The sequence below is a fragment of the Corvus hawaiiensis genome, chromosome Z (genome assembly GCF_020740725.1).
Source record: "Corvus hawaiiensis isolate bCorHaw1 chromosome Z, bCorHaw1.pri.cur, whole genome shotgun sequence".
NCBI classification, from domain to species: Eukaryota; Metazoa; Chordata; class Aves; order Passeriformes; family Corvidae; genus Corvus; species Corvus hawaiiensis.
Genome location: NC_063255.1, coordinates 56,325,245 through 56,350,703, shown reverse-complemented (window position 1 = coordinate 56,350,703; position 25,459 = coordinate 56,325,245). Strand labels below are relative to the sequence as shown.

The 25,459-nt window shown below is 48.2% G+C and overlaps 2 protein-coding genes across 2 annotated transcripts; one reads left to right on the top strand and one right to left on the bottom strand.

Moving 5' to 3' along the window:
* Window positions 1–7,844: 7,844 nt before the first annotated feature.
* Window positions 7,845–11,149, bottom strand: LOC125320400 (ran GTPase-activating protein 1-like). Its single transcript, XM_048292681.1, has 2 exons — window positions 10,707–11,149; window positions 7,845–9,039 (listed from the first exon to the last, which is right to left on the bottom strand). Exons 1-2 carry the CDS (start codon window positions 10,956–10,958, stop codon window positions 9,034–9,036), a joined length of 258 nt encoding a protein of 85 aa, XP_048148638.1. The 5' UTR covers window positions 10,959–11,149; the 3' UTR covers window positions 7,845–9,033.
* Window positions 11,150–11,372: 223 nt separating this feature from the next.
* On the top strand, window positions 11,373–21,869 carry NR2F1 (nuclear receptor subfamily 2 group F member 1). The gene is given in 7 exon segments (XM_048291819.1): window positions 11,373–11,832; window positions 11,834–12,067; window positions 12,069–12,219; window positions 15,362–15,390; window positions 15,392–15,481; window positions 15,483–15,891; window positions 20,734–21,869. Coding segments are annotated over 7 exon segments (1,260 nt in total). The 5' UTR covers window positions 11,373–11,766; the 3' UTR covers window positions 21,015–21,869.
* The last annotated feature ends 3,590 nt before the right edge of the window (window positions 21,870–25,459 follow it).

Sequence of the window (25,459 nt, the reverse complement as noted above, 5' to 3'; positions counted from 1 at the left end):
CGAGACAGGATGTCTCTACTTGTAAAAGGCGGGGGAAGACAGTGCGTTAGAGTCACTACCACCCCCCTGACAAGTCATTACGCCTCTAATTCCCCACCGCCCCCGCAATTAACCACACCTCACCAGGATGCTGCTCACACTCAAATCGGGCTGAAAACTAAGGGATCCCATGGAGTCCCAGAGGGTGCCCGGGATGGGGAGTTCCCCTCACACGGCCTCGAAAGTGCAGCAGCTCCGGGGCCAGCCGCAGAAGCGGAGAGGAGCGGGGGCGGGAGGGCGGAGTGGCTTGAAGCGACGCGGAGGGAGTGCGCGCCAGCGGAGTGGTCAGAGGCGGGTGGCGACGGAAAGCCGCTTCGGCCCAGGTATGCCCCTCAGTGCGCGACGCCTGGGAGACTATTACTTGGGCTACCAAAGCTTTTCCCTTTTTTTTTATTTTTTCCCTGAAACTCCTCACCCCGCACTGGTGTCTTGACCCACAACACAGTCCAGTAGACAATTCTGTTTATCTCCTTTACAATAGCAATTTTATGGGGTACATTGCCACACATACAGCAATGAATATGCATAGAGAACTGCGAGGGGATATAAATGCGTACGGCAAAATGCCACCTTCCCTACCTGTCCCTTTTTTAGCTAGTTCGAACAAAAGGCATCGTGCATGCGTTTTGTGGCACTGAATTAATTCCAGATATTTGGTACACAAACTTGGCGAGCCCAAAGGAGATTAATTTTCCAGAGTAATCCAATTAAAAGATTTTTAAACTAATCTTTTGGGGGAAAAAATAGTGCAAGGCTAAAGAGGAAAATCGGGTTTATGACAGTGATTTATTGCACCAGTTTGGTCTACAGAAAGAGGCTTTCCTTTATTGAAGATGACCATCCTTTTCCCTCCCGCTGTGAGGTCACAAATATACCCTGGTATACATGCGGCTGAATTTTTTTTTTTTTTTAATTTAGTTTTGTGGAAAGACTACCCTCCAGGCACGAATCTTGCTTTTAAGCTCCAAGGAAGGGAGTTTGGTCGTTCAGCAGTATCCTAGACTTTTAAAGGGCTAATAGATTTATGGTCTCTTTTCCGACGCCCATCCAGAGTAATTAGCACATATGTTCTAAATAGATGATAGTTTTGTGAGCAATAAAGCAATTATCCATCGCTAGAGCTGACAGTTCCTCCAAATAAACTCCAAGCAGCAGCTAATTGGAGAAGTCATTTCAGCTTCATTGTCTGCAATTAGTCCTGCTAAACTATTACACCCAAACTACCTGGTTTGAGGTTTATTTATTCATTTCTATTTGCATTTACAAACGTTTACTAAGTCACGCTTAACTTTTCTAAGCGAAGAGCGTCTCTGGGGCTTCTTGGGGATTTGGGGGGGGGGGGAGGCTGAGAGGGTTCTGGTGAGGTTTTTTCTCCTTTTGCATCCAGGAGAGCCACCCTCTCAGCGGTGCTGGAGGGCTCAGTCGTGCACAAACGCGTGTCCGCTTTGCTGAGCCGGGGAGATAAAACTCTGTTTTCCCGACCGGTGCAACCAAGAGAAAGGCGAGGGGAGGGGGGAAGAAGGAGATGGGTAATTCTGCTAAAAAAACAAACAAACTTCCACCTGAGCTCTGCATTTAGGGACAGCCTGGACGACTACCCAGTACTCCACCTCGGTCTTTCGGTACTGGAGGAGCCCGTGTGTGTGTGTGTGTGTGTGTGTGTGTGTGTGTGTGTGTGTGTGTGTGTGTGTCCGCAGCCGTGCCTGGGGACACGGTGTCTTCCTGCCCTTTCCCATGGCATTTAAAGATCGGAAAAGATCTGTGGGTCGCGGGAGCCTTTTTCTGTCCACCTCCCACAACTGCCGCCTCCTTAGGGGTGAAAAAACTAAACAAGGCAATGGGGGCTGAGGACTTGTGCACAGTGAGTGGAAAAAATGTGTTAAACATCAGTTTGACGCCCCATCGGAGCTTCAAAATATACACCGCCTGGATTTCTTCTACTTAATTTAATCCTTATTGGACTGTGTTTCTTCTCGCCATCTATTTACCAGAAGTCCCAGCAAAACGTACTTCGGGAGAGAAGGAGGGGGGTGACACACGATGGAGGGGGGAAGGCTTCATTTGAACCTCCAGACTTAAGCAGGTATTTAGCAGGGAGGCACTCCAAGGAGTTTGAAGTAAGTCTCTAAAGTCATGACTTCTGCCCAGGACTTGAGCTGCTCCTGGAGTGGAAAAGATTTGTGTGTCGGGATGGGAACTTGTAGCCTTAGCAACAAAGTAGTCACATGAAGGAATTTACAGCAAAAGCATCCCAGACTGAGAAAGAAACGCCAATTTCTGAGCTGGTAGGAGGGAAGAGATAGTGCCCTGGATTGAGCCTCTAGAACAAAGCCTCTTCTATTTGCCAGAGGCCCCCAGGTTTGCCCACCTCTTTTTTTTTTTTTTTTTTCCCCTTAAGTATACAAAAAAAACAGGCCCCCCCCCAAAAAAAAAAAAAAAAAAAAAAAAAAAAAAAAAAAAAACACAACAACAACAAAAAAAAAAAACCAGAAACACCAGCCTTGGCAGGATGATCCCCATAAACCTGCGGACACCTCCGTCTGTGCCTGGCCGATGTGCGGAGTTGGTTGCCCACCACACGGCGGCGGTTCCTTGGGGCTACCCACTCCCGGCGGGCGGGACTGTCTCTCAGTCCAAGTATCTGCAATAAGCGCAAATTACGAAAATCCAGGGGTCTGAGGGTGAGAGGGAAAATAACGTCGGGTCCACTCTTCCTGTTGCAACTCCGAGCATCACTCCCCGAGAAAGGTCCTCACAGCCCGGGCACCGAGAAGGGCTCTCTTGTGGTGCTGGTTGCTCCCCACCCCCAAACAACCCGGCCCCAGACAGGGAATACCCTGGCGCGGGGGGGAAGGAAGGAGGGACGGGGCACGCTTATGTCTCCGCGGAGGCGCAGGGTGCGCGCATAGCAGGCTTCGGCAGCAGGGGCTGCTCACGCTGGTCCTTGTCTGGCGCACTCAAGGGCACGCACCCCTTCGGCCAGGCAGCCCCCCGCAAAACCATTTTCGCAGCTCCCAGAGCATACACACAGTTGTTTTTTGTTGGGGTCTTTTTTTTTTTTTTCATTTTCCATTACGAGCGATTAGATGGTGTCTATTCAAAGTTGCTGATCCAGAGAGAAAATAGGAGTAGATAAAAGGAGATTTCAAGCGACCTCCTCGTCCCTTTCACACCAACCTGAGCCCCAGAATAGCCAAGGATCAACTCGGACAAAAGCCCTTTCCCTTTCCCTTTCAGCTTCAGAAGATTCGATGGAAGGGGTTAACAACAAAACATATAACTCTAGACCCGTTTGATAGGATCAGGCAATTTTGTGTAACTTATTAACGACACCATTGGATATGTCTGGGCTTAAACTCTAGAAAGGTGTGAATAATTATATAAAAAAAAAAAAGAAAAATAAAAAAGCCTTTGCATAGAAAAATATGTAGCAGTCATTTGCAGCTTTTGTATTGGGCTGGAGCGATCTGCTGTGTTTATTCTGTTTCGTTTAAACTTTATCTACAGCGCACCCCCGTCCTCCCCACGCAGACAGAATACGCCGTAATAAACATATCTTGCTCCTGACAGTTTCAATAGAAATGCTAAGGTTTATTACTCAGATCAACTTCTGATGAATAAATATGATTATATAGCTGCTGCTGAGTTTTTTCCTAACAAATATACTTTTGCACAGTTTTATCTCAGATGCCGGGGGGAAAGTGACATTAAATACTTAAAAATCTTGGAGCCGGTCTCTGGTCTGCGTAAAGTCCAGCTCAAACCTACTCCTGACAGACTAATCCCAGCAGTAAAAGAAATGAGATCTCTGACAGGTAACTATTAAGGAAATTATTATATACTGCAGTCGATGGCGTTGTCACGACAATCTCACGACTTACAAACTCATTTCTAAACGTCAGCTCTTCATCAAAATCTCCAGCCTAATTCAGAATCATAAAACCACCAAATTCGGCCCTAACAGAAGCCAAATGTTTCAAATACAGTCAGAGCTGTTCAGTGCAGAGCGTCATGGTAGTGGCTTTTGTAAAATTTTGTTTCTCTTGGCTTCAGCGCTCAGATCACCGCAGCTTTATTTATGCCGAATGTAAGTAAGTGGTCCTGGATTCACGAGTGTGTTGAAAATTATTCCCAAGTTTTCCTTATACAGGAAGGTTTGATTCGCATCCAAAGGTCATCAGTTTCGGTTCCTGAAGCTCTTCTTAGGAATTGCTACACTCCTCTGTGCTGTTAGAAAAGTGGCCTTCGCTTTGGGTGCCTTCTCTCCCGTCCTCATACAGACAGTGTTATTTTGTTGTATGGTTTGTTGGTTGGGTTGGGGTTTTTTTTAGTTTTGCTTTTGGTTTGGTTTTTACTTCCAAGCGCAGATTTTTTTTTTTTTTTTTTTTTTTTTTTTTTAATTGGGGAGAGAAGGCTGACTGTCGGGTGCTCAGGCGTTTCTGTTTGTAGGCATGACGAGCGCCTGCTTTCTGGTTGGCACTGGAGTTCGGTACTTTTGAGTGCTAACAAATGACAAACCCCGGCTCGGCGCGGACCCGCTGCCGAGGAGGCTGCGGGAACGGCAGATTGCCTTCTCGAGGGCGTGGCGGGGGGAGTTGCGAGGGCCGCTGTCACACTGCTTTTTTGCCAATCCCCTCCAAAATAATTCCAGGGAAGCAGGCGGTGTGCGCGGAGGGGAAGGGCGGTCGAGCCTCTGGGTTAAACACACGCGGAAGGCGAGGAAGAGCGGGCACACCTCGGCGGGGTGGGACACAAAATACCCCGTGAGATGCGAGACCCGCTACGATGAGCAGCAGCTCTGGATATCGCGGGGATGTCAGCCGTGATTCCAAGATGATGTTTCACAGAGGATACGGGGGGAAAAAAGTACGCTCCGAAGAGTGGGGGTTTTGTTTGGGTTTTTTAATAAATAAATAAGGCAGGATATGCATGATGGCGTGGCCCCGGGCATGTGCGGCAGACGGGTGGAGGGGGAGCTGAGCAGGGAAAGGTGGAGGGCCTTGTTTCCCAAGGTCAATCGCCTTTGGTGGAATGTATTGAAACGGCCTGGGCGGTGGGCTAGGGTGACTGTGACAGCGATACCAGGAGGGGGGAGAGAGACACCCACCCGGAATGTTTGAGGTGGGGTGGGCAAACCCACAGCATCAGGCTTCCTTTAGAAAGAAACGAGGGTCGGCACAAAGCATCCCAGCGTGCGTCCCTGAGAACAGGGGCGGAGTGGGTACTGCAGGAGGCAGCAAACGAACAGCACGGACCCCCCCCCGGGATGAGGTAGCCCGACTTCTTCCTGTCTCCCCAGGGTGATACCACTCGCCGGAGACCACCTGCTGAGAGCAGGGGGTGACTGCCCTCTCCTCGAGAAGCACCACCTTCTGCAAGCCCACCATGTGTTGCGTTCCTCAAGAAACTTAGTTATCCTTCAGGTCTGGCTGGGGGGGAGGCAGAAAAGGGAAGGAAAAAAGAAAGGGAGAAAAAAGACAAATGGAGGAAAAGGCCTGTGAGGAAACGCCCCAGCATCGCTGATGGGAAATGAGGCCTGGCTGGGCATCATCAGTTGTGGAGGCCTGGAACAGCACTGCCATGCCCAGCCTGGCTGGAAGGACCTGGGGAGCAGCAGGACTGGGACACACAGTTAAGACTGGGGGTGGTGTCCCAGTGTGACCATTCACATCCACTTTGCAACAGGCCTGGCCCAAGTGAGGGGCTGCCTGAAAAGCTTCAGCCAAGGGATCCAGGCAGGGGATGGGGGAAACCCCAGTACAACGCTCTGGTTTTACAGCTTGTAGGTGTCCACAGGTCAGAGATGGGGATGACTGCAAACGCTAAAAATTGAGAGCAAGAATGACATGTTTTTGCAGATCAAAGCTGTTCACTACACCCTGTGTAAGTGTGCACTTACTGTCCTCTGTCTACCCCATTCCTTAGGTGTGTGTGTATATATGTGTATATTTGTATGTACATCCCTGTGTGTGAGAGTACATTTTTATAAATATATCCATGTGGAGTTTGGCAAGTGAAGCAGCCTGGCCACTCACAAAATAATAATACCATCAAACAATTTTACCATTTATATTATACTCTAACCCCCCAATCCACCTCCCTCCCTGTCAGAAACAGAGTGTAAACGTTGTCACCACTAATCTCCAGAGGAACTTTTCCTTTCTGGAGGGGATAAGAGAGGAACCAGTGCCATTCCAGGCTGGGTTACATGAGGGAGAGAGAGGGGGGTGAAGAAAGACGCAGAAAGGAGGAAGAAAACCAAACAAAAACAACCAAAGCCAGCCCCTAAATCCTCCCAAAACTCTTCCACCTTCAGATCACAGCCTGGACCCTGGCCTGGGGAAAGTAGCATCTGGTGCGACAGAGGGAAAATTAAGTCTCTAAGTTCCCAGTGCGGTCTCCTTTACACATTCCAGATCCACAGAGGTTAAAAAAGGAATCAAAGCTCATTTCCCAATTAAATTTGAGTTGGGACCGTTTTAAAGTGTTCCTGTAATTTGTCGGGGAGAGGAAATGCCTCTCGTCGACTGAACTGTGATTTAACCTGGTTAGCTGAGGCATGAGACTTTTTTTATTGATGGATGTCCAAAATCCCGGGTCCTCTCCCCAACAGGCTATACTGCACAGCCACAGGACATCGGAGATGAGTTTTTCCTCGGGACTCCTGCAACTTCACCGGCCCTTCACCCATAGGCTATTTCTACAAACCACGTTTAAAATTTGCTTTCCCTCAGCACGTAGCGAATGAAAACCACCGAGCGTTTCCAGCCAGGCGAAGGTAAAAAATTCTCCCTGCCGCACAACCCCCGCTGCCCATACCAGCAGAGTCCGAGCATGTTTAGCCTCCCTCCGTATTACAGTTGTGCCCAGCCCGGCTGGAAAACATCTGATTACTGCCCCTGTAATCTGTTGACACTATCACCTAGATAAACAAGCTGCCATCGATCTTTTCATTAGGTGATCAAATAACAAACAAAGCAGGTGGAAGAGAAGAACGTTGGAATGCTTGCACTTCCCCAGCCCGGCGCCCTGCCGCTGCAGCTGGCCCTGGGACATGAGGTCGGTGCCTGCCGTACCCGCGTGGGTCACCTCTGTGAGACACGAGGGGAGCAGAAGAAATTCCCACACATGTTTCTATAGGGGTAAAGGGGAACGGAATCGAGGAGGTAGAAAAAATCTCGGACAGAACGAGGACTAGGTGCCTCTCACTCCTCCCAAATAACGGGATGCCCAAATACAATGACGCCAGTGGAGGAGGTGGCCCGGGGGAGGAGGACTGGGGAAGGTCTCCCTGCCAAGTGTCGCGGCCCCGCTTCCCTCCCTCTCCCCTGAAACCACGAGGAAGGAAGCGGCGACTTGCCTGGGGTGGCCCGGGGAGTCGGGACCGTCGGCAGGGTGCCCGGTCCGGGAGGAGCCGGGAGGCTGCTGCTGGGTCCGTCCACCTTCTCTCAGGCTTTCTGCCTCTGTCTGTGTCTGTGTCTGTGTCTCTGTCTCTCTCCCTCTCTCTCTCCCCCCCCCCCCCCCCCCTTCTCTCCGTGCCTTGCTCTGCCTCTTTACTCCGTCTCTTCACAGTCTGGGGAGTAAAATGTAGATGATATACATACGGAGCTTGCTTTTTTTTGTCCTGTTTAATCTTATTCGTTTCACCTTTTCACTGACCAAGAGACAGGACGGAGACTTTATTTGGAAAGAGGGAGAGAGAGGAAAGAAGCTTACTGTTTGCATAGTCAATAACATCCTTTTTATCAGTGCAATGTACAACAGAGACGGCTTGGCTGAGGGACTCATTGAAAATCTCTTCATTATTTCAGTACAAAATCAAGCTTTTATTCTGATCTTAGAAATGATGAAGGAATCTTTTCTTCAGGCGGCTCCCAGCCTCAGATTTCAGAGTTGACAGGGAAAGAAAAAAAATATTGTGATCACTATACATCAAAGTTGAGGGGCTTTTTTTTTTTTTTTTTTTTTTTTTTTTTTTTTTGTCTTTACTTTTAATTAAAGCAACATAACTTTACAAAAATAAACAATAACAATAAAACTTCCGACACCAATTTCATTCCCTTTCTTCCTGCAGGTTTTCCATCCAGCTTCTAATCTGATTATAAACTTTTATGGGAGCTAAAAGAAAGGTATGGTGTAGAGTAGAGGGCCTGGGGTGTTAGTTTTGGTGGGATTTTTTTTGTTGCGGAGGGGAGGTGTTCCGTTTTCACAGTCTGTTTCTTCTTTGTCACATGCAGTCTTTCGACCCAAGGCAAATTTCAGACCACTGAAAAAAGGGAAGCTGCCGATAAGGCAGGCTTGTAAGAGAGAGGGAAATTTAAAAGAAGGGGGTCTTCTCCTCAGTGCATTTTTTTAATTAAAAATAAAAAAGGGAAAGAACTTATTTTAAAAAGTAGGGAGTGGGGGTGGAAGGCTGCAGACAGGCGCGGTACCCCCCGCTTCCCGGGCTCCCCCAGGGCCGACGGCTCCGTGCCCACTAGATGGCAGCCGGAGCCAGCGATTCCTTTTCGCCGGGGCCGAATCGGCGCCGGGCGCCGCGGAGGGGAGCGGCGGGGAAGGAGGGGGAGAAACACCCCACCACCCCCTCCGTGCATCCCCCCTACACGGATGGAGCAACTTCGGGTGATCGGGGGATCCGGGAGGAGGGGAGCGAGGGGGAGGGCATTGCTTGCAGGGCGTTTGGGGTTATTCTGACTGCTCACACACCTCCAAAATAAAATTAAAGGGTAGGGGTGAAACCCCCGCGAGAAGCGTGGAGACCTGCGGGGCTGCGGGTGGACATGTTAGGTGAGGAATGAAGGGTGAGGGACGAGGGACAGGCGGTAAAAATAGCCCGAAGTGGGATGGGACCATATGGGGATTTGAATATGTGTGTGGACTCTAGCGCGTGTGTTTGCAAGGGTGCGCATACATGGGCGCTTGCTCCTCCGTGCAGCGCGAGTGTTTCCTTCTCCATCATTAATACCGCTGGAAAGCGGGAGACAAATCCCGTTTTCAGATCTGTAACGGAAAAAACAAAAACCTCACACCAACTTTTCACAGGAAACCCACATCGTCCCCTTTTAATTCTCCCTTTCTGCCTATCGCAATGCATCCTCTTCTGGCCATGTGTGTGATGGGGTGGGGGGGTAGAGGGGCCGTAGACGACCCATACTAATCAGGTCTCAAAGTAAATAGCAGCACAGGGGGATCTCAGTGTAAATTGTGCTTGTCAGAAGAATCTCCTCTCCCTCTCTCTGCCCTCCTTCCCTCCCTTTCTCCCTCCCCTCCCCTTCCTCCCCCCCTCCCTCCTCCCCTCCCTTCCCCATCCCAGTCAGTAGGTAGCGGAGAATTAAAAAAAAAAAAAAATTAAAAAAAAAAATTAAAAAAAGAAAGAAAGAAAAGAAAGAAAAAAAGAAAGAGGGGCTAAAAGCGCTGGAGGGGGGGGCCTGGGGGGGTAACCAATGGAGTGAAGGAGGCTTGGCTAACCTTAGCCTCCCATTTTCTCTCCCCCCAGTTCAGGGCTCTGACCAGTCAGTCGCCTTTGATTATCAGTTGCCAGCAGCCCTTCTCTGGCTCCTTGACACGAGCTCCATATAAGGCAGCGATCTCCATAGAAACGTGTCAGTTTCAATAGTAGTGTCAAAGTTCACTATATACAGACATTCGCGCAGATCCCCCTTTCGGAACATTGCTCTGCTAGGCTTCCCGTTTAAACGCATTCATTTTTTGGGTCTCTCTCTCTCTCCCTCTCTCTCCCTCTCTCCCCCTAGCTCCCTCTCTCCCCCCCTTCCCTTTCTTGCATATTCTATTAGTTGTGTGCCCCCCCCCCCCCCTTCATCTCCCTCTTCTCTTTCCTTTTCTTCTTTTTTCCACCCTTCCTCCTTGTGTCTTTCGCTTCATTCCTGCAGGAGAAGAGAAGAGAGGTGAAACTGAAAAAAAAAAAAACAAACTCCGAAGGAAAGAAAGAAAAAAGGGGGAAAGCAGAGAGAGAGAAACAGGGGGGAGGGGGAAAGTCCGGAAAGAGAGAGAGAGAGAGAGAGAGAACGCGTTCACATCTTAATACCGTTATTATTCTGACCATTCTTGCCTATTTTTTTATTTTGGGGGAGGGCTTCTCTTCTGGGTGATGAGTTTTTACACGAAATACTTTTTTTAGGAAACTAAACAAACAAAAAAGAGAATCTTTTGGGGGCGATTTCCACCGATTTTCTTTTTTTTTTCCTCGCAACCAGTATCGTGCGCTCTCACAGGAGAAGAAGAAGGAAAAGGCAAGAAAGAGGAAAGGAAGAGGATTTATTTACCGACCTACTTTGGATCTCTCTTTTTCCTGCAAGTGTCATTATTATTCCCGTTCTCTATTTTTACACTTCGCCGTGAATTCGTCTCCTCTGCGAATTTAGTCACATCCGATTTTTTTCTGCGATTTTTTCTTCTTTTTTTTTTTTTTTAAAAAAAAAAAAAGGCGAGAGAGAGCGCGAGCGAGCGAGAGAGACAGAGAGCGAGAGAGAGCAGCTCGGGAGAGAAAGAGCAGCGACCGGCAACCTCCTCCTCCTCCTTCCTCGCCGCCGCGACAGGAGATCAAACTGCCTCAGCTCCCCGCCCGCCTCCGCCGCGCTCCCCGGCTCCGCCGCCCTGAATGGCTGACGGCGCCCTGCCCTGGACCTGGCCCCCGGACACCTCCATACTCTGATCGCCGGCGGACGGCTCCTCTCTCGACCTCCCGCCTCCCCGAGAGCCCACACCGGCACCGGCGGCGGCGACGACAGCGGCGGCGACAGCAGCCTCCGCGGGAGCGGCGGCGGCCGAGCCCCGGCAGCGGAGAGCGGCGAGCGGCGAACCTCCTCCTCCTCTTCCTTCCCCTCCTCCTCCTCCACCTCCTCCTCCTTTTCCTCCTCCTCCTCCTCGGCGGCGCCGCGGCTTCCTCTATGCCTGCACATCCTCCGCGCTCGTAGCGCCCGGACCGCGTGTGCCTGTGCCCGTGCGTGTGTGCGTGTGCGCGAGTGGGGAGCCGTGTGCCGGGCGTTTGCGCGCGTGTCTGCCTGCGTGTGCGTGTCCGGCGTGTTACTCTCCTGAATGCCTCTCCCGACAGCCTTGTTTTGCCGTTTCTGATTTTGCAACTTGAAGTGGCGGCGGGGGGGGGGGGGGGGGGGGGGAGGGCGAGGAGAGGCAGTGAGAGCCGGGGGAGAGCGGGCGCAGAGGGGGGAAGCGGTCAGGCGGGGGTCTTTTAAAGAGGGGGGGGGGAGCGTAGGAAAGGAAAGGAAAGGAAAGGAAAGGAAAGGAAAGGAAAGGAAAGGAAAGGAAAAGGAAAGGAAAGGAAAGGAAAGGAAAGGAAAGGAAAGGAAAGGAAAGGAAAGGAAAGGAAAGGAAAGGAAAGGAAAGGAAAGGAAAGGAAAGGAAAGGAGGAGGAAAAGAGAGAGGGAGAAAATCCTCCGTCGCCCCCTCCCCCTCTCTAAAAAAAAAAAAATTAGCAAGAGCGGGGAGCGAGAGGAGGGGGGCTCGCGGCGGCGAAAAATAAATAAAATAAAGAAAACGGCAGGAGCGGCTCCAGCCGGCAGCAGCGGCGGCGGCAGCAGGGCAGCGGCGGGGCGGCGGCAGCCGAGGCGGAGGCAGGCGGCAGCAAGGGTCCCTTAGCTCTCCGCTCGCCCCCGGCGCCCGGGCGGCCGCCACCCCCCCGCTCCCCGCCTCACTCCCCGGCAGCCCGCAGCGAGACGCGCCGCTCCCCCAGCACTTTTTTGGGCCCGAGATATGGCAATGGTAGTTAGCAGCTGGCGAGATCCGCAGGAAGACGTGGCCGGGGGCAATCCGAGCGGCCCCCAACCCCGCCGCGACGCAGCCGGCCCGGGAGCAGCAGCCCCAGCAGCAGGGGAGCTCGGCCGCCCCACACACCCCGCAGACCCCCAGCCAGCCGGGACCCCCCTCCACGCCGGGCACGGCCGGAGACAAGGGAGCGGGTCAGCAGGGCTCGGGGCAGAGCCAGCAGCACATCGAATGTGTGGTGTGCGGGGACAAGTCCAGCGGCAAGCACTACGGCCAGTTCACCTGCGAGGGGCTGCAAAAGTTTCTTCAAGAGGAGCGTCCGCAGGAACTTAACTTACACATGCCGCGCCAACAGGAACTGTCCCATCGACCAGCACCACCGCAACCAGTGCCAGTACTGCCGCCTCAAGAAGTGCCTCAAAGTGGGCATGAGGCGGGAAGGTGAATATTTCTTCCCTACTATGCTATCTCTCCCCTCTCCCCGTGGCTGTGCAGGCATGCGTGTGCGAGGGCTCTCCGTCTTGTCTGTGTCTGCCTGTCCGTACGCGCACACACCCGCGCACCTACATGCATATTACATATATATATACACACGCGCAAACGCGCGGCGTGCAAACACACACACATATAAATATAAATATATAAAAATAAATACACACACACACACGTATATATATGTAATATATACTTTTTTTTTTTTTTTTTTTTTTTTTTTTTTTTTTTTTTTTTTTTTTTACGGCTCTTCGTAGCAATCCAGGACTCTCTATATATTTCCATGCACACGTCAATCTCTTCGTCTGCCTGCACTCCATCTGGCAGCTTTGCACCAGGTTCTGTTGTTATTGTCGATGGTGGTTGGTGGTGTTTTCTTTTGCTTTTCGGTTTGTGCCTCCTGCCCTCCCTCCTGCTCCTCCCCACCCCCTTCTCCGGCACTGCCCACACTCTCCTCTTTCCTGATCATTTTGCAGAGAATTTTTATTATTATTATTATTATTAATAATAATAATAATTGATTATTATTATTACTACTACTACTATTATTATTACTACAATTTCTTGCTAAATATTTATCATTTAGCTGCTATCCCCACTTTCCCCTGCGCGCGCGTGTATGCGTGTGTGCGTGTGCGTGTTTTAGATGTGGTTTTGTCTATTGTTGGCATGAGACCGGAGGGTGGGGGAGATACATCTTTCTCCCGTACGAGATGTGATTCCATTCAGCTTCCTTCCCCTCACCCCCTCCCCACCACCCTTTCCACCCCATCATTTCTTTTTAAACCTGCAATACTTCTCGGTAGATTCATCTCTCAGGCTCATTTTTCCCGGAAGAAAGATGAAAGACATCTAATTAGAGAAAGAGGAAAGGGTGTGAAAAAGATGGAAGGGGAAAAAAAAACGAAAAAAAAAAAGAAAAAGGGAGGAAATGTGCTACTGTATCCCTGCTTCCCTGTGCTTCCCGGTGCCCCGGAGGGTGCTTCTGTGCGAGATTTGGCCTTGTTTTCATTCCATGCGTTCAAAGGAAAGTTTGTGACTGAACCATGTTTCTGTACTTCTGACATTTCTTTCTTTCTTTTTTCCTTCTTTCCTTCTTTTTTTTTTTTTTGTTAGCATGCTGCTCATTTATTTCTTTATCAACTCCACCCTCTCCTTAAAGTCTTCATACAAATCTCGATTTATAACCTCTTTACCCGCTTCTTCTCATTTTAGCAGCATCCGCAGCCTGCATCTGGCAGCGGGAGTCCCCACCATTTCCAACTGCTCTGCTATTTTTTTTTCTCCTCCTTTCCAAAAGTTTGCTGTGGTTTTCCTTGCGCTCATACTCATTCTCGTGTAGGGAGATTCCCTGCCCTCCTTTCTCCTAGAAACGTGTCTTCTCGGTTTAAAATTTACCCTGTGACCATCGTTAAAGATGTTCTAAAGATGTCACATCAGCGAAATAGTTGATTTTGCGGGATCAGGGGTTTTAAAACTTTATTTTATATGCCCGCAAGAAAAAGGAATTAAGCTGCTCCAGATCTGAAAGAGCTCACAACATGACGGCTTCATTGGTAGCTGCAGGGGCTGTTGGTAGGCACCTGGGAGAGTGGAGGCAAGCAAAAAAAAAATTAAATGGAAGGAGGATAAAAAAATGAACAAAAAGTGAGAAATGTGCTCGCAGCTAAATGAAAAATATCTGCCAGGTTTACAAGTAGATTGAAGAGGGAGAGGTAGGCTGGAGGGCAGCAGGACAGAGGTCTGGCCCGGGTGGCGAGGAGGGCTCGTTGGGAAGAAAAGAGAAAGTTGAGAAAAATGTGGACGCCAGAAACATGAGTGGTTGCGTGTGCGGGTCTGTACCAGCAAGCGTGTGCGGTTGTGCGGGTGTGTGTCTGTGTGTGGCAGGGTACAAGCCTGAGTAGCCGTATCTTCCCCTGAAGTTACATTTGTTTACATGGCAAGCGGCTGCAAACGCTGGCACTGATGGAGTAAAACACACGCACACACTAAAAAAAAAAAAAAAAAACCACCAAAAAAAAACAACCAACAACTTTGGTCAGCTTTCAGGACTCGAGGCATGCTTACGCTCTGTGTGGAGATGGTTAATGAATCCAGTGTTTTTGCAGTTGCAAGCTTGTGCATTCACTGTGCAACGCTGACTGCAGGCTTTTGCAGTGGCAACAGCTCACCAAAGATATTAATTACACCGTCCCCTTTTTTTTCCACGAATGTTTGGCTATTGTAAGTTCGGACAATTTTGTTTTATTTCCCTCTTCCCGTTGATAATATTTAACCTTTCTCTTCCTTTTAGCAGGGAAAACTTTGCTGGGCGGGGGAGGGGGGATTCTATGGAAAGCTGGTTCTGTGTAATAAAGTTAGCAGTGGGGAGCTGGAGGGCTGCGACCTGTTCCAGCTTGAAGGGTAACGACAAGGTATTTTTGAAGATATGGACGCATTTGTTTTTATGGATTATTTTATTTAATATTTTATTTTTAAAAGCGACATGTCAGTTTACTTGTAAATCTCAGTGCTGTCAGGGCAATGAGCTGGGATTCACAACAGAGCTTGGCTATATTTTTTACAGTTGGCTGTGATTTTTAACTCCACTTTCTCACCACCCGGAGGATTTCTTTGATTTTTTTTTTTTTTTTTTTTTTTTTTTTTTTTTTTTTTACGTGTGGGGCTTTCTTTTGTTACGAGAGAGGAGGGGGGAAGAGAGGGTTGTGTGCGGATTTGTCTTGTTTGCCTTGGCTTTTTTTTTTTTTTTTTTTCCTTTCTTTTTAATCTGTTTATTTTGTGAAGCCTGTCTGCATTGTGGTCGGGGGGTGGGGGGGTGGAACGCGCTTGGCTGCCGCTGGGCTGAGGCTGCCTGAGCAGGGGTCGGGGCCGATGCAGGGGCCGGGCGGGGGGGCGCAACGCAGGTCGGCGGCAGCTGCCCGGCTCCGCATGCCTCTGTCTGTCCGTGCCTGTGCGTGTGCCGGGGGCGAGGCGGCGGCGGGGAGGGGAAGAAGCCCGGCATTGTCTCCGGCTGTCTGGCAGCGGCGCCGGGGCGATGCCTGCGAGACTCCTGGATGCACATTTCCTCTCCTTCTCTCCTTCTTTTTGTCAGCGGTTCAGCGAGGAAGAATGCCGCCCACCCCAACCCAACCCCGGCCAGTACGCCCTGACCAACGGCGACCCTCTGAACGGGCACTGCTATCTCTCGGGATACATCTCCCTCCTGCTGCGGGGCCGAGCCCTACCCCACCTCCCGCTACGGCAGCCAGTGCATGCAGCCCAACAACATCATGGGCATCGAGAACATCTGTGAGCTGGCCGCCCGTCTGCTCTTCAGCGCCGTCGAGTGGGCCCGCAATATTCCCTTCTTCCCCGACCTGCAGATCACCGACCAGGTGGCCTTGCTGCGGCTCACCTGGAGCGAGCTCTTCGTCCTCAATGCTGCCCAGTGCTCCATGCCCCTCCATGTGGCCCCACTCCTGGCCGCCGCCGGCCTCCACGCCTCCCCCATGTCGGCCGACCGCGTTGTAGCCTTCATGGACCACATCCGCATCTTCCAGGAACAGGTGGAGAAGCTGAAGGCGCTGCACGTCGATTCGGCTGAGTACAGCTGCCTGAAAGCCATCGTCCTCTTCACCTCAGGTGAGGGGACGGGTTGGGGATGCGAGACGTCTGGAAAAAAAAAAAATCAAAAACCCCCCAAACCACCAGTGGGAAAATTAGGAAAAATATTTCAATAGAATTATTTTTAAAGGAAGGGGACTGGAGGCCGAGAAAGCATAGTGCCTGATGAGGGTACACTCCGGTCCAGGGATCAACCTCTCCCTCATTGCCACTGATACTGGCTCTTTAACACACAGCCCCTTCAAAAAAATAATACTAAAACCCAAAATCAAATTAAGTGTAGGCAGTGGAAACATGCATGTTAACAATTTTTCCCTGTGATAGATGGTTTGAATTAACTAGCAGGAAAGTTGCATTAGCATTTCCTCTGAAGTGCTCTGGTCATAGCCTATAAGAATATAATATGTATACTATTATTGTAACCTGCAAGGGAGAATCTATAAACATCAAGGGGAACTATGTGAAGGAAATATATGAAATGCAAACAGGGCAAGATAAGAGTCTGGGCAGTGTAATTTTTAAATTATTATTCTAATTATCATCATGATGTGGCTAACTGCCACCTTTCCTTCTTGTTTTTCTTTTTTCTTTTTCATTTTTATATCCCCTCTCCCCATCCCGTAGCTCCTCTCTTGTATGAGTTTCTCCCCTCTTTTCCTGATTAGCAATAACTAAATGGTTCCAATAAATGTGACTTAAAACTAGGCCAAGGCAAAATTAAAAGCATTCCTGAACAAAGATGGCAAATCGTTCAAAGGCCTTGTTTAACATTGAGGAGTTTATAATCCATCAATATTTGTTGCCTTTCAAGCACGAAAGATAGTATTTACATTGTATTAAAATGACTCCTAAATTTGCACTATATTGTAATATAGCAAATGTAGTATTAATATCGATTTGAACATCAGATAATTTATTTAGACAGGAGTACCTAATTTGTATGCAGGGTGGTCGGAGACATGTACTGTGACTGCCCCCTTTTACTTCCAGTGCAAATGCAGTCTCGCAGCGTTGGAGGGAATATTTCTTTGCAAAGGATAATGTGCAAATCTTAAAACAAATGGAAGATTCACTGAATAGCCAACTCGACATTTTAATGTATTTTATCATAATAAGTCTTCTTGATGGAAACATGTTTTTCAAGAGTGACAAAGAGACCTGCCTGCATTTATCAGGGGTGATTTAACTCCATAGCCTGCCTGCAGACTCCCAGACTTTCCCATTCATTTCAGGGAGCTCATCAATACACAGGGGACAGTAGAGGAGAAGCTTTTTTTTTTCCCCAGACCCAACTTGGAGAGATCCTTCCCAAGCAGAGCTTGGAAAATGTCTAGCCTGTGCCTCAGCCCTTCCACACGCCAAAGGCCCTGTGAAGGAGGCTCCTCCTGACGGGAATATGGTTGAGGGAATATTTTATTTCTTCTTCTTTCTCTTCTCTCCCTGTTCCCTTCAATCTTCACCTTTACTTCCAAAACAATTGATCTTGGCTAGAAAAAGGGTAAGTGGCTTTAGAGGAGCCCTTCACTTACATATAATAAAAACAAATGTAATAACATTTGTGAGGGGAGAAGCCCCTTCCCACAGTGGAGAGGAGAGTGAAGGAGGGGAAAAATAATATTATTTCAGAGCAGAATCACACGGGACATCTCAGAAAATGGAAATACTGCTGTCAGGAGTAATCTACTATCCCTTACCCCCATCCGCACATTTCCACTTTTCACTAAACTTGTTTTTATTGCATATTCAGAGGGGAATTCATGGGAAGCCTTCTCAAAGTCATCCAACTTTTAAACAAACTTTAAATGATAGAAAAGACATTTTTAGGCATATTGTCCAAACTCCTTCACTGAGGACTAAGTATTTAAAACTGACATGGATTTCTCCTGTTGTGGTTTTTACATTCGGGCTCCAGAGAGCATGTATTCAATCTGTAAAATTCTGGACACCATCCAAAAGCTGGTTAGTAACCCAAACCCAGCTCCTTTCTTGCCTCTTTTCCCCTTCTCTCCCGTACCCTCCTCCTCGCCTTCATCTCCTTTGCCCCTGCCAAACTTCAGCATTATTAATTCCTACATCTACCTTTTCATCATCATAAATAATTGTTTCCGGGAAGAGACAGAGACAGATAACATAAATCAAATAAATCTATTTTCAGTGCAATAAGAACTTTTGATTTCTAGTTAGATGCCAGCTGATTACATCTATATTTTGTGAACACTAAACTCTTCTGAACATGTAACATGAAATACACTGCCGCCACTACAGAGGGGAAGGCTGGAGTGTGTTGAACAGTAATGGTTATTTATTTACATAATTTCTTTTTCATACACTGCAAGAAGAAATATAGAGCTTTCCCTTATTGACACAGTGTCATATAAAAAAGCAAGGCACACAGAGGATTTTCACATTAGCCCACTTCCTGAGATGGAATAATAATTCACCTTCAGTAAACATAGATTGCAGTATTTCTCCCATGCATTACACCTCTTCGGGCTGCATAATCTAATCTAGCTGTGGATCCCTTAATTATTATTATTTTTAATCTCATTCTGAAAGGAGAATTAAGCCTTCCCACTCCCACCGAAGGCTGAGGAAGAAAACCCAAGCAGAGGCATATGCCAGACCATTTGAAATAATTGAAGCCCAATACATACTATTGGCACAAGAAAATTCTGCGTTTTTGGAGGTCTAAGACAAAATCCATGGCCAATTTTTCAAACACACACACACACACCAGGCTGACGCCCTTTTAGAGAGCAAGTTCCCCATCCGCATTGTCCAGTGACCTGCACTTATAGGTGCACTTATCGTAAATGCCTGATAAATATTTTACTAACCTTAAGGGTATGACATATGGGGCATAAAGAAAAAAGCCCTGCCATGGTGTCAGTAAGACCCTTTCATATTGCATTGTTTGGAAGTTGAATAGGATCCTAATGCATAATGGGCAGATAATGCATGTAAAATAGCAAGATATATGTAAATATGGAATGTGATTTGTGGCAATCAACATATGAACAGGTCTGTGGTTTTGATATGTATTGCAAACAAGAACAGGCCCCAGCTTTTGATAGATATATATGTTGCAACCTGGTGCTTTAGATGTTGCAAAATATCATTGCATTAAAGGTACAGTATGGATTAGCAGAGCAGCCTGGCTCAGATAATTGTGTGTCTGAGGAATGCCAAGTCCGCAGCTCAGGTCAAAGGTTCCCCTTCTCAGAAGTTAGTAAATTATGGCTTGTTTTATTTGTATTTTTGCTCGAGGCCATAATACTGTAGATAGAGGTGTTCAGAAATCTTTGTAAAGTCGGTTCTTAATAAGGGAAGACTTAAGCTTCAGAAATGCCGGTGCGACAGATTTTATTTTATTTTATTTTCAGCTTTGAATAATTTGTTAATTTGTTGTGTCTTTCTAACATCTCAACTCTACATTCACATTTTTGCAATGTCTTTTTGGGGCCCATTAACTAATTCATATATGGATCTATATATTAGCAAAGTCTGGCTTTGATCTGTTAAACTGCACTGCTACCTGACCGCCTTGCTCTGGTCTTGATGGCTGGGGTTTTTCTGTTTTGTTGGTTGGTTTTTGGTTGGGTTTTTTGGTTGCTGTTTTGGTTTGGTGTTTCTAATATCTGTTATTAATCTTTGAAACAATGTGGATGGTTTCAACCATCTGGGGATACCCACCACTTTTCCATGACTGTAGTTTCCTGAGTGAGTCCCTCCACAAGCAGCTGGTGCACAGTTATCCTCTGGTTTGGGTTTTGTGTTCTCAGAGATAGGATATGTGCTTATATGTGTCTCTGTGTGTGCAAATGCACAGATGCATCTCTACCTCTCTGCTTGTATCTATATACACAGAATAACGTGTATAGATATAAATACCTGGATGTGAAGGGTTTCTGCTCTCAGACTAGTACACCTTTTCCCAGGTCAGGTAGTTCTGCAAGGTGCAAGGCGTATGTGACAGTTTGGGTGCAGGAAGGACCTATAAGGAAAGAGTCTTTCTGGCTTCGTTTAGGCAAGGCTTAGCCGCTGCAGGTCTCCCCAGCTTTGTGTCTGAAAGCTACAGACGCCTGCTGAGCGCGAGCTAGGACTAACCTAGCCGTTCTCCACCGGATTTATCATACAACCCACAAAGACGTGGCAAATTTGCTATCGCTGGCAGCGAGGCAGGAGCAGAGGAGACTCCCTTGCCCCACGGCATCCCCCAGCCGGCTCCCTGCCAGCCGCTGCAGGTCCCAGTCGCTGCCTCTGTGTGATGTGCAGCCATGTCAACAAACTCCTTGTGTCTCACTCTGCTTGTGCGCGGCTCTGCTTATCATCATATTATTGTCGTTATTAATTATTGTTATTATTTTCCCCAATACCTTATTTTTCCTCCTCTCGGCGTTATTTAAGGGGGGCTGGTCCAGGTTTCCAGCATCTCGGTGATGGGCTCCCTGGAGCAGAAACCACGCTCGACAGCGCGGAGTGTCGGTGGGGGGGGATGTGGAAAGGAAGTGTGGGGGGTGGTGTGTTTGTGTATGTGATTGGGACGAGCGGGGGTGGTGGCACTCCGTCGCATCCTGGGTGAAAATACCCACGGTGGTGACGACGCACAGCAAGGTCGCGTTATTTATTTGGCAGTGGGTGCGCGGGATGGGGTGGGATGGGGTGGGATGGGATGGGGGGTGCGCCTTTGGGCTGCCCCCCATCCTCGCGGCGCTTCCCCATGTGGTTCCCAGCCACTAACCATCTCCCCCCCCGCTTCCTCCTCCTCCTCCTCCTCCTCCTCCTCCACCTCCTCCCTCCACTCTCCCCCCGCCTGCCGCCGTTCTGCGGCTGCCTCCGCGGGCGCGGTGCGGTGGGCAGACGCCTGCGGCCTGTCGGATGCTGCGCACATCGAGAGCCTCCAGGAGAAGTCGCAGTGCGCGCTAGAGGAGTACGTGCGGAGCCAGTACCCCAACCAGCCCAGCCGCTTCGGGAAGCTGCTGCTGCGGCTGCCCTCCCTGCGCACCGTCTCCTCTTCCGTCATCGAGCAGCTCTTCTTCGTCCGCTTGGTAGGTAAAACCCCCATCGAAACCCTCATCAGGGATATGCTACTGTCGGGGAGCAGCTTCAACTGGCCTTACATGTCCATCCAGTGCTCCTAGAGCCCATCCCGCACCCCCGGCAGAGAGGCGGCGGAGCGGCGGAGAAGGGAACGCTCGCACAGAGGGGCAGTCGGGGTGCGGGGGGGGCCCGGGAGGTGGACACTGAACAAAAGAAAGGGCGAGTGGGAGCAGAGATGTGGCCGTGGAGGGGAGAAGGACGGACCTGTCGTCCGTGGAGGTTGTGGTGTTTCGCCTTTTTTTTTTTTTTTGGCCTATTTTGGTTTTTTTTTTTCTTTCGGAGAGGAGGAAAAAAGAAATAAATAATATTAATAAAAGAGACAAAAAAAAAAAAAAAAAGAGTATTGAGGGGATATTAATCACACCTGAAGGGGATACTGGATCTTCCAGGATTTATTGTGGACTGTTGTTGATATATGCTGTACAGTAAACCAACAAAACAAAAAAGCATTGAAACTGAACTGAACCTTGTGTAGAACGAAAAAAAAACAACCCAAAACCAAGCAAACAACAACAAAATTTCCATGCGCAAACACTTACCATGAACATTGTTACTCATTTTGTAATATATTAGTCTTTATTTTCATTTTTGGTAAAAGTTAAAACATCATATGCGCATAAAGGAAAAAAAGGAGAATTAGGGGAAAATAACATTTTCCAAATAATTATAAAAGAATTGTCCTGTGTCTATGTATCTATATCTGTTTTGTATTTTTTTCTGGTTCCAAACCAGGTTTCCTGTGATTCTATACTAATAATTTTTGATATAACCCTTTGCTTCTTATAATGAGTGCGATATATGTTGTCAAAGCTGTTCTTCAAGAATTAAAATTGAAGTGAGAATTTAAAAAAAAATAAAAGAATTTAGCAAAAAACCCCCAACTTATCACCCCACAACCCATGAGTCTTGTTGCTTGAAATATGCCAACAATTCACCAAAAAAAAAAATTAAAAACCATAAACAATAACAACAAACATCTCCCTACATTTTTAACTCCTTTACTGGTGCTAAAAAGGAGAACTTAAAAGATACTTGTGAGGGGAAAATATAAGTTACGTAAACTATGGGATGCTCCAGAACGGACTTGACTGTGTAAGCTTAGGGCTGAGCTGTCAAGGCCTAAAAAGAGGGAGCAGGAGTCACAGTGTGATGCCTTAGGTGACCTCACTTCGCTGGGGCTGCACCACAGACTTTCCATCAAGGCTGATGGGCCTATCAGGCTGGCCTACCCTTTTTGAAACACCTTTTCCCATCACCTGTTTTTTCTGCTGAGTTCACACCTTGATTTTTGCTCTCAGATACCGTGGGCATGGATTGAAGTCACCATATGCCACCATCTCTACCCGTGCAGCAGGAGGCATTCTCTAGCCATGGGTTCTGTTTGTCCCCAGGCATGGAGGCTTTTGGCTTCTGGGGGCTTGGGGTGGGGTTGAGGGTTTTTTGGTTTTATCTTCTCTTACATACCAAGGGCTTGCAGACCCCAATATGTGCTCCAGTGTGCATGCCTTGTGCTTACTGTCAGCCAGAACAGACCTCTTGCTTTTTTTCCCAACTCCAGTTGCTGTGTGTGGAGGGTATTCCCACTCCATTAATATAGAAATCCTACTGCATGCTAGCTCATTGGGCGGTGAGCTAGTGCATTTCATGTATGCTTATGTGCCATGGCCTTGCAAAAAACACAGGCTGTGACATCCCACACCACAGCCCACCCACTTCCAGGGCCTGAGCTCTGTGCCAAAACCCCCTCTTCATTTCAGCTTGTCTTTTTTTCCCCCAGAAAATTAAAAATCGTTTTTATAACAGAGCTCCTTTGAAGGTAAAGGCTTCTAGCTGGTGGTGCAGATCTCTGTAACAGCTTTCAGTGCATTAATGTTTTATAGGATCTGAGACAGAGCTGTAAGAACACATACTACCAAGGGAGCTCTTTCTTAATGTATTAATAAAGCTGGATCTTTAAAAATAACATTGTCCCCCTCACACAGACACCTCCTGTGCCCTCCAAACAAGCTTGGATGAGGCAGACTTTTCAGTTTGTGAAGACATGGGCAGTGTTTTCCTTTTAATTTGCTGTCCTCCATACCCTCCCCTCTCTCCTTCTGTCTCTCTCAATTTCTCCCACCCATTTTTTTCATTCTTTCTTTCCTTTCCCCCCCCCTTTTTTTCTTTCTCTAACAAGATTCCTCAACTCGCTTGGGGTATTTAATATTCTAGGCGCAGCAGATCTTAGGTGAGAGCAGCTCTATACAGTAGACAGTTATAGCTGGATAATCAACATTGCGGGCAAATCCTCTATGGGGGTATCACCCCATTCAGGATGGAGAAACGGTCTATATTCATAGGTGCTGGGAGTGGGGGGCTTGGATAATTCCAGACCTGAGCACACAAGAACAGGAATTTGGGAGTTACACAGACAGACAGACATCCCCCCTTTTGTCACTCACTTGGACACTGCATGAGTGAGAGCTTTGTTCCTGTCCCTTCCCCGGGGCCTTCCCTGGAGAGAGGGGGTCCAGCAGCCGCTCCGGGCTCTCAACATGGAGCGAGCAGGAATGCTCAGACATGGGAGGTGCTGAAAGGATTTTCAGCGCTGCTTTTTGGTGGGATGGGCGTTTGGGGACCCGGATGAATCAGTAGTTAAAAACACAAACAAAAATACATACATACAAAAAAAACCCCACAAAAAAACAACAAAAAAACCCCACCCCAAAACAAAAACAAAACCAAACCAAACCAAACCAAACAAACAAAAAAACACCAAACCCCAAACCCAACAAACCCAAACCTACCAAAACAAACAAACAAACCAATCCCCCAAAACAAAAAATAAACAACAAAAACAAACTAACAAAAGAAAAACCAACCCCCCTCCAAAAAGAAACAAAAAAATGGGGATATTGGAAGAGAAAAACAGGTCTTGGTTTCTTCCAATGAGATGTAAATAAATTCATTACAGTGTTATCCCACTGATGAAAACAAATAAACTTTTTCGTAGGTATTTTTCAATAATTTTCATATTTATGAATAATAATAACCCACGGATTGCCAAGAAACTTGCAGGTGTAGAGGAGGGTGTACGAGATGCACTTATTTCCATGTATGTGCCTAGAAAGAAGTGTTTCAATCCCTTATTAAACTTTGCTTATAAGACGGTATCGTGTTCTGAAGTGTTAACTACCCAGTCTGCTTTGTGTCAGTGGATGTTTTCTTTTGCCACGCTGCAGCCTCTCGGGCATTCATATGGCAGCTAAAAATACTGTATCATCGCGTCATTGAGTGCTATTTGCTGAAAAAAAAAAAAAAATTAATATGTGAATGTGGAGAGGGGCTGGGGTCCCTCAGTGAGCTTCTGCTGACTTATTCGTAACATATAATATACTGCTTTAAAACAAACCCCATCTACATTTCTTTTGCCTTGTTGTTGCCAGGGGCCCGGGCGCTGTCCCTGGAGGCTCCTCGGTCCCCCAGGCTCCTCAGGAGGCGGGGTCGGCAGGGAGTTCCCCTGCATCCCTGCATCCTGCCGCGCAGGGCTCCGCGGCCCCTCCATACTCACAAGCAGTTGCGGCAGCACGTCAAAGGCTGGGGTGGGGGTTGGAGGGGAGGAAGCAGGGTGTCGGTGGGATTTGGGAGAGAGGCGACCCTCCCAACCCAGCCTCGTGCAGGGGACCTGCTCCGGGCAACGCAGATACAAAGCCCCCCTTCCCACTCCTCTTAGCACCTCGCTAACTAGCTTGCCTCCTCCCACCGCCCAATTAGGCCTTTTCTATACATCTAATCGAATAAATATTTGGAAATGTTGCTAAGTGGTAGGTTGAACCCGAGCTGAGGAGGAGGGGGTCTTGCCGGCTGTGGCAGGGGCAGCGCCGAGGAGAGGGTCGTTTGTGTGTGCGCGACTGTGTGTGCGCAACTTCCTCCGGCTGTCCGTGAACGCCAGGGGCTGCGGCTTCCCCTTTCCCGGGGTTTCTCGACACGCCCTTGCCCCCGGGGGGCACCGTTTGGGTGGCTCGGCTTTCATCCACCCCCTTCATCTGCAGGAGGAGGGTGATGAGCCCACTCAAGGGGTGGGGGGTAAAGGATAATCCCCCCTTTCCCGGTATCCCTAGAAATAAGGTGGAACTGGGGAAGGAGCGTGGAGATGGGACTCCATCACAAGTGACCTGTCTCATCGCCACCAATAAAATCGACGGATCAAGATGCAAAAGACTTTTTTCCTGCTGAGGTAAATGGAGGGTCTCGCAAGAAAAGTCTGGCTCGGTGTCACTGCAAGTGGCAGCAGAAGTAATACAAGAACAGGTGGATTCTATGTGGGTTCACTCGCAGGAGGCTGGTTGGTTACCTACACAAAGAGAGAAATGTCTTTTATCTGACAAAAAGGGCTGAATAGGACCTCCGGTGTTGCTGGTGGCTTTTTTGGCTCTCTTTTTTTTTTTTTTTTTTTTTTTTTTTTTTTTTTTTTTTTTTCTTTTTAGGCGAGTATGACTGCTTGGTT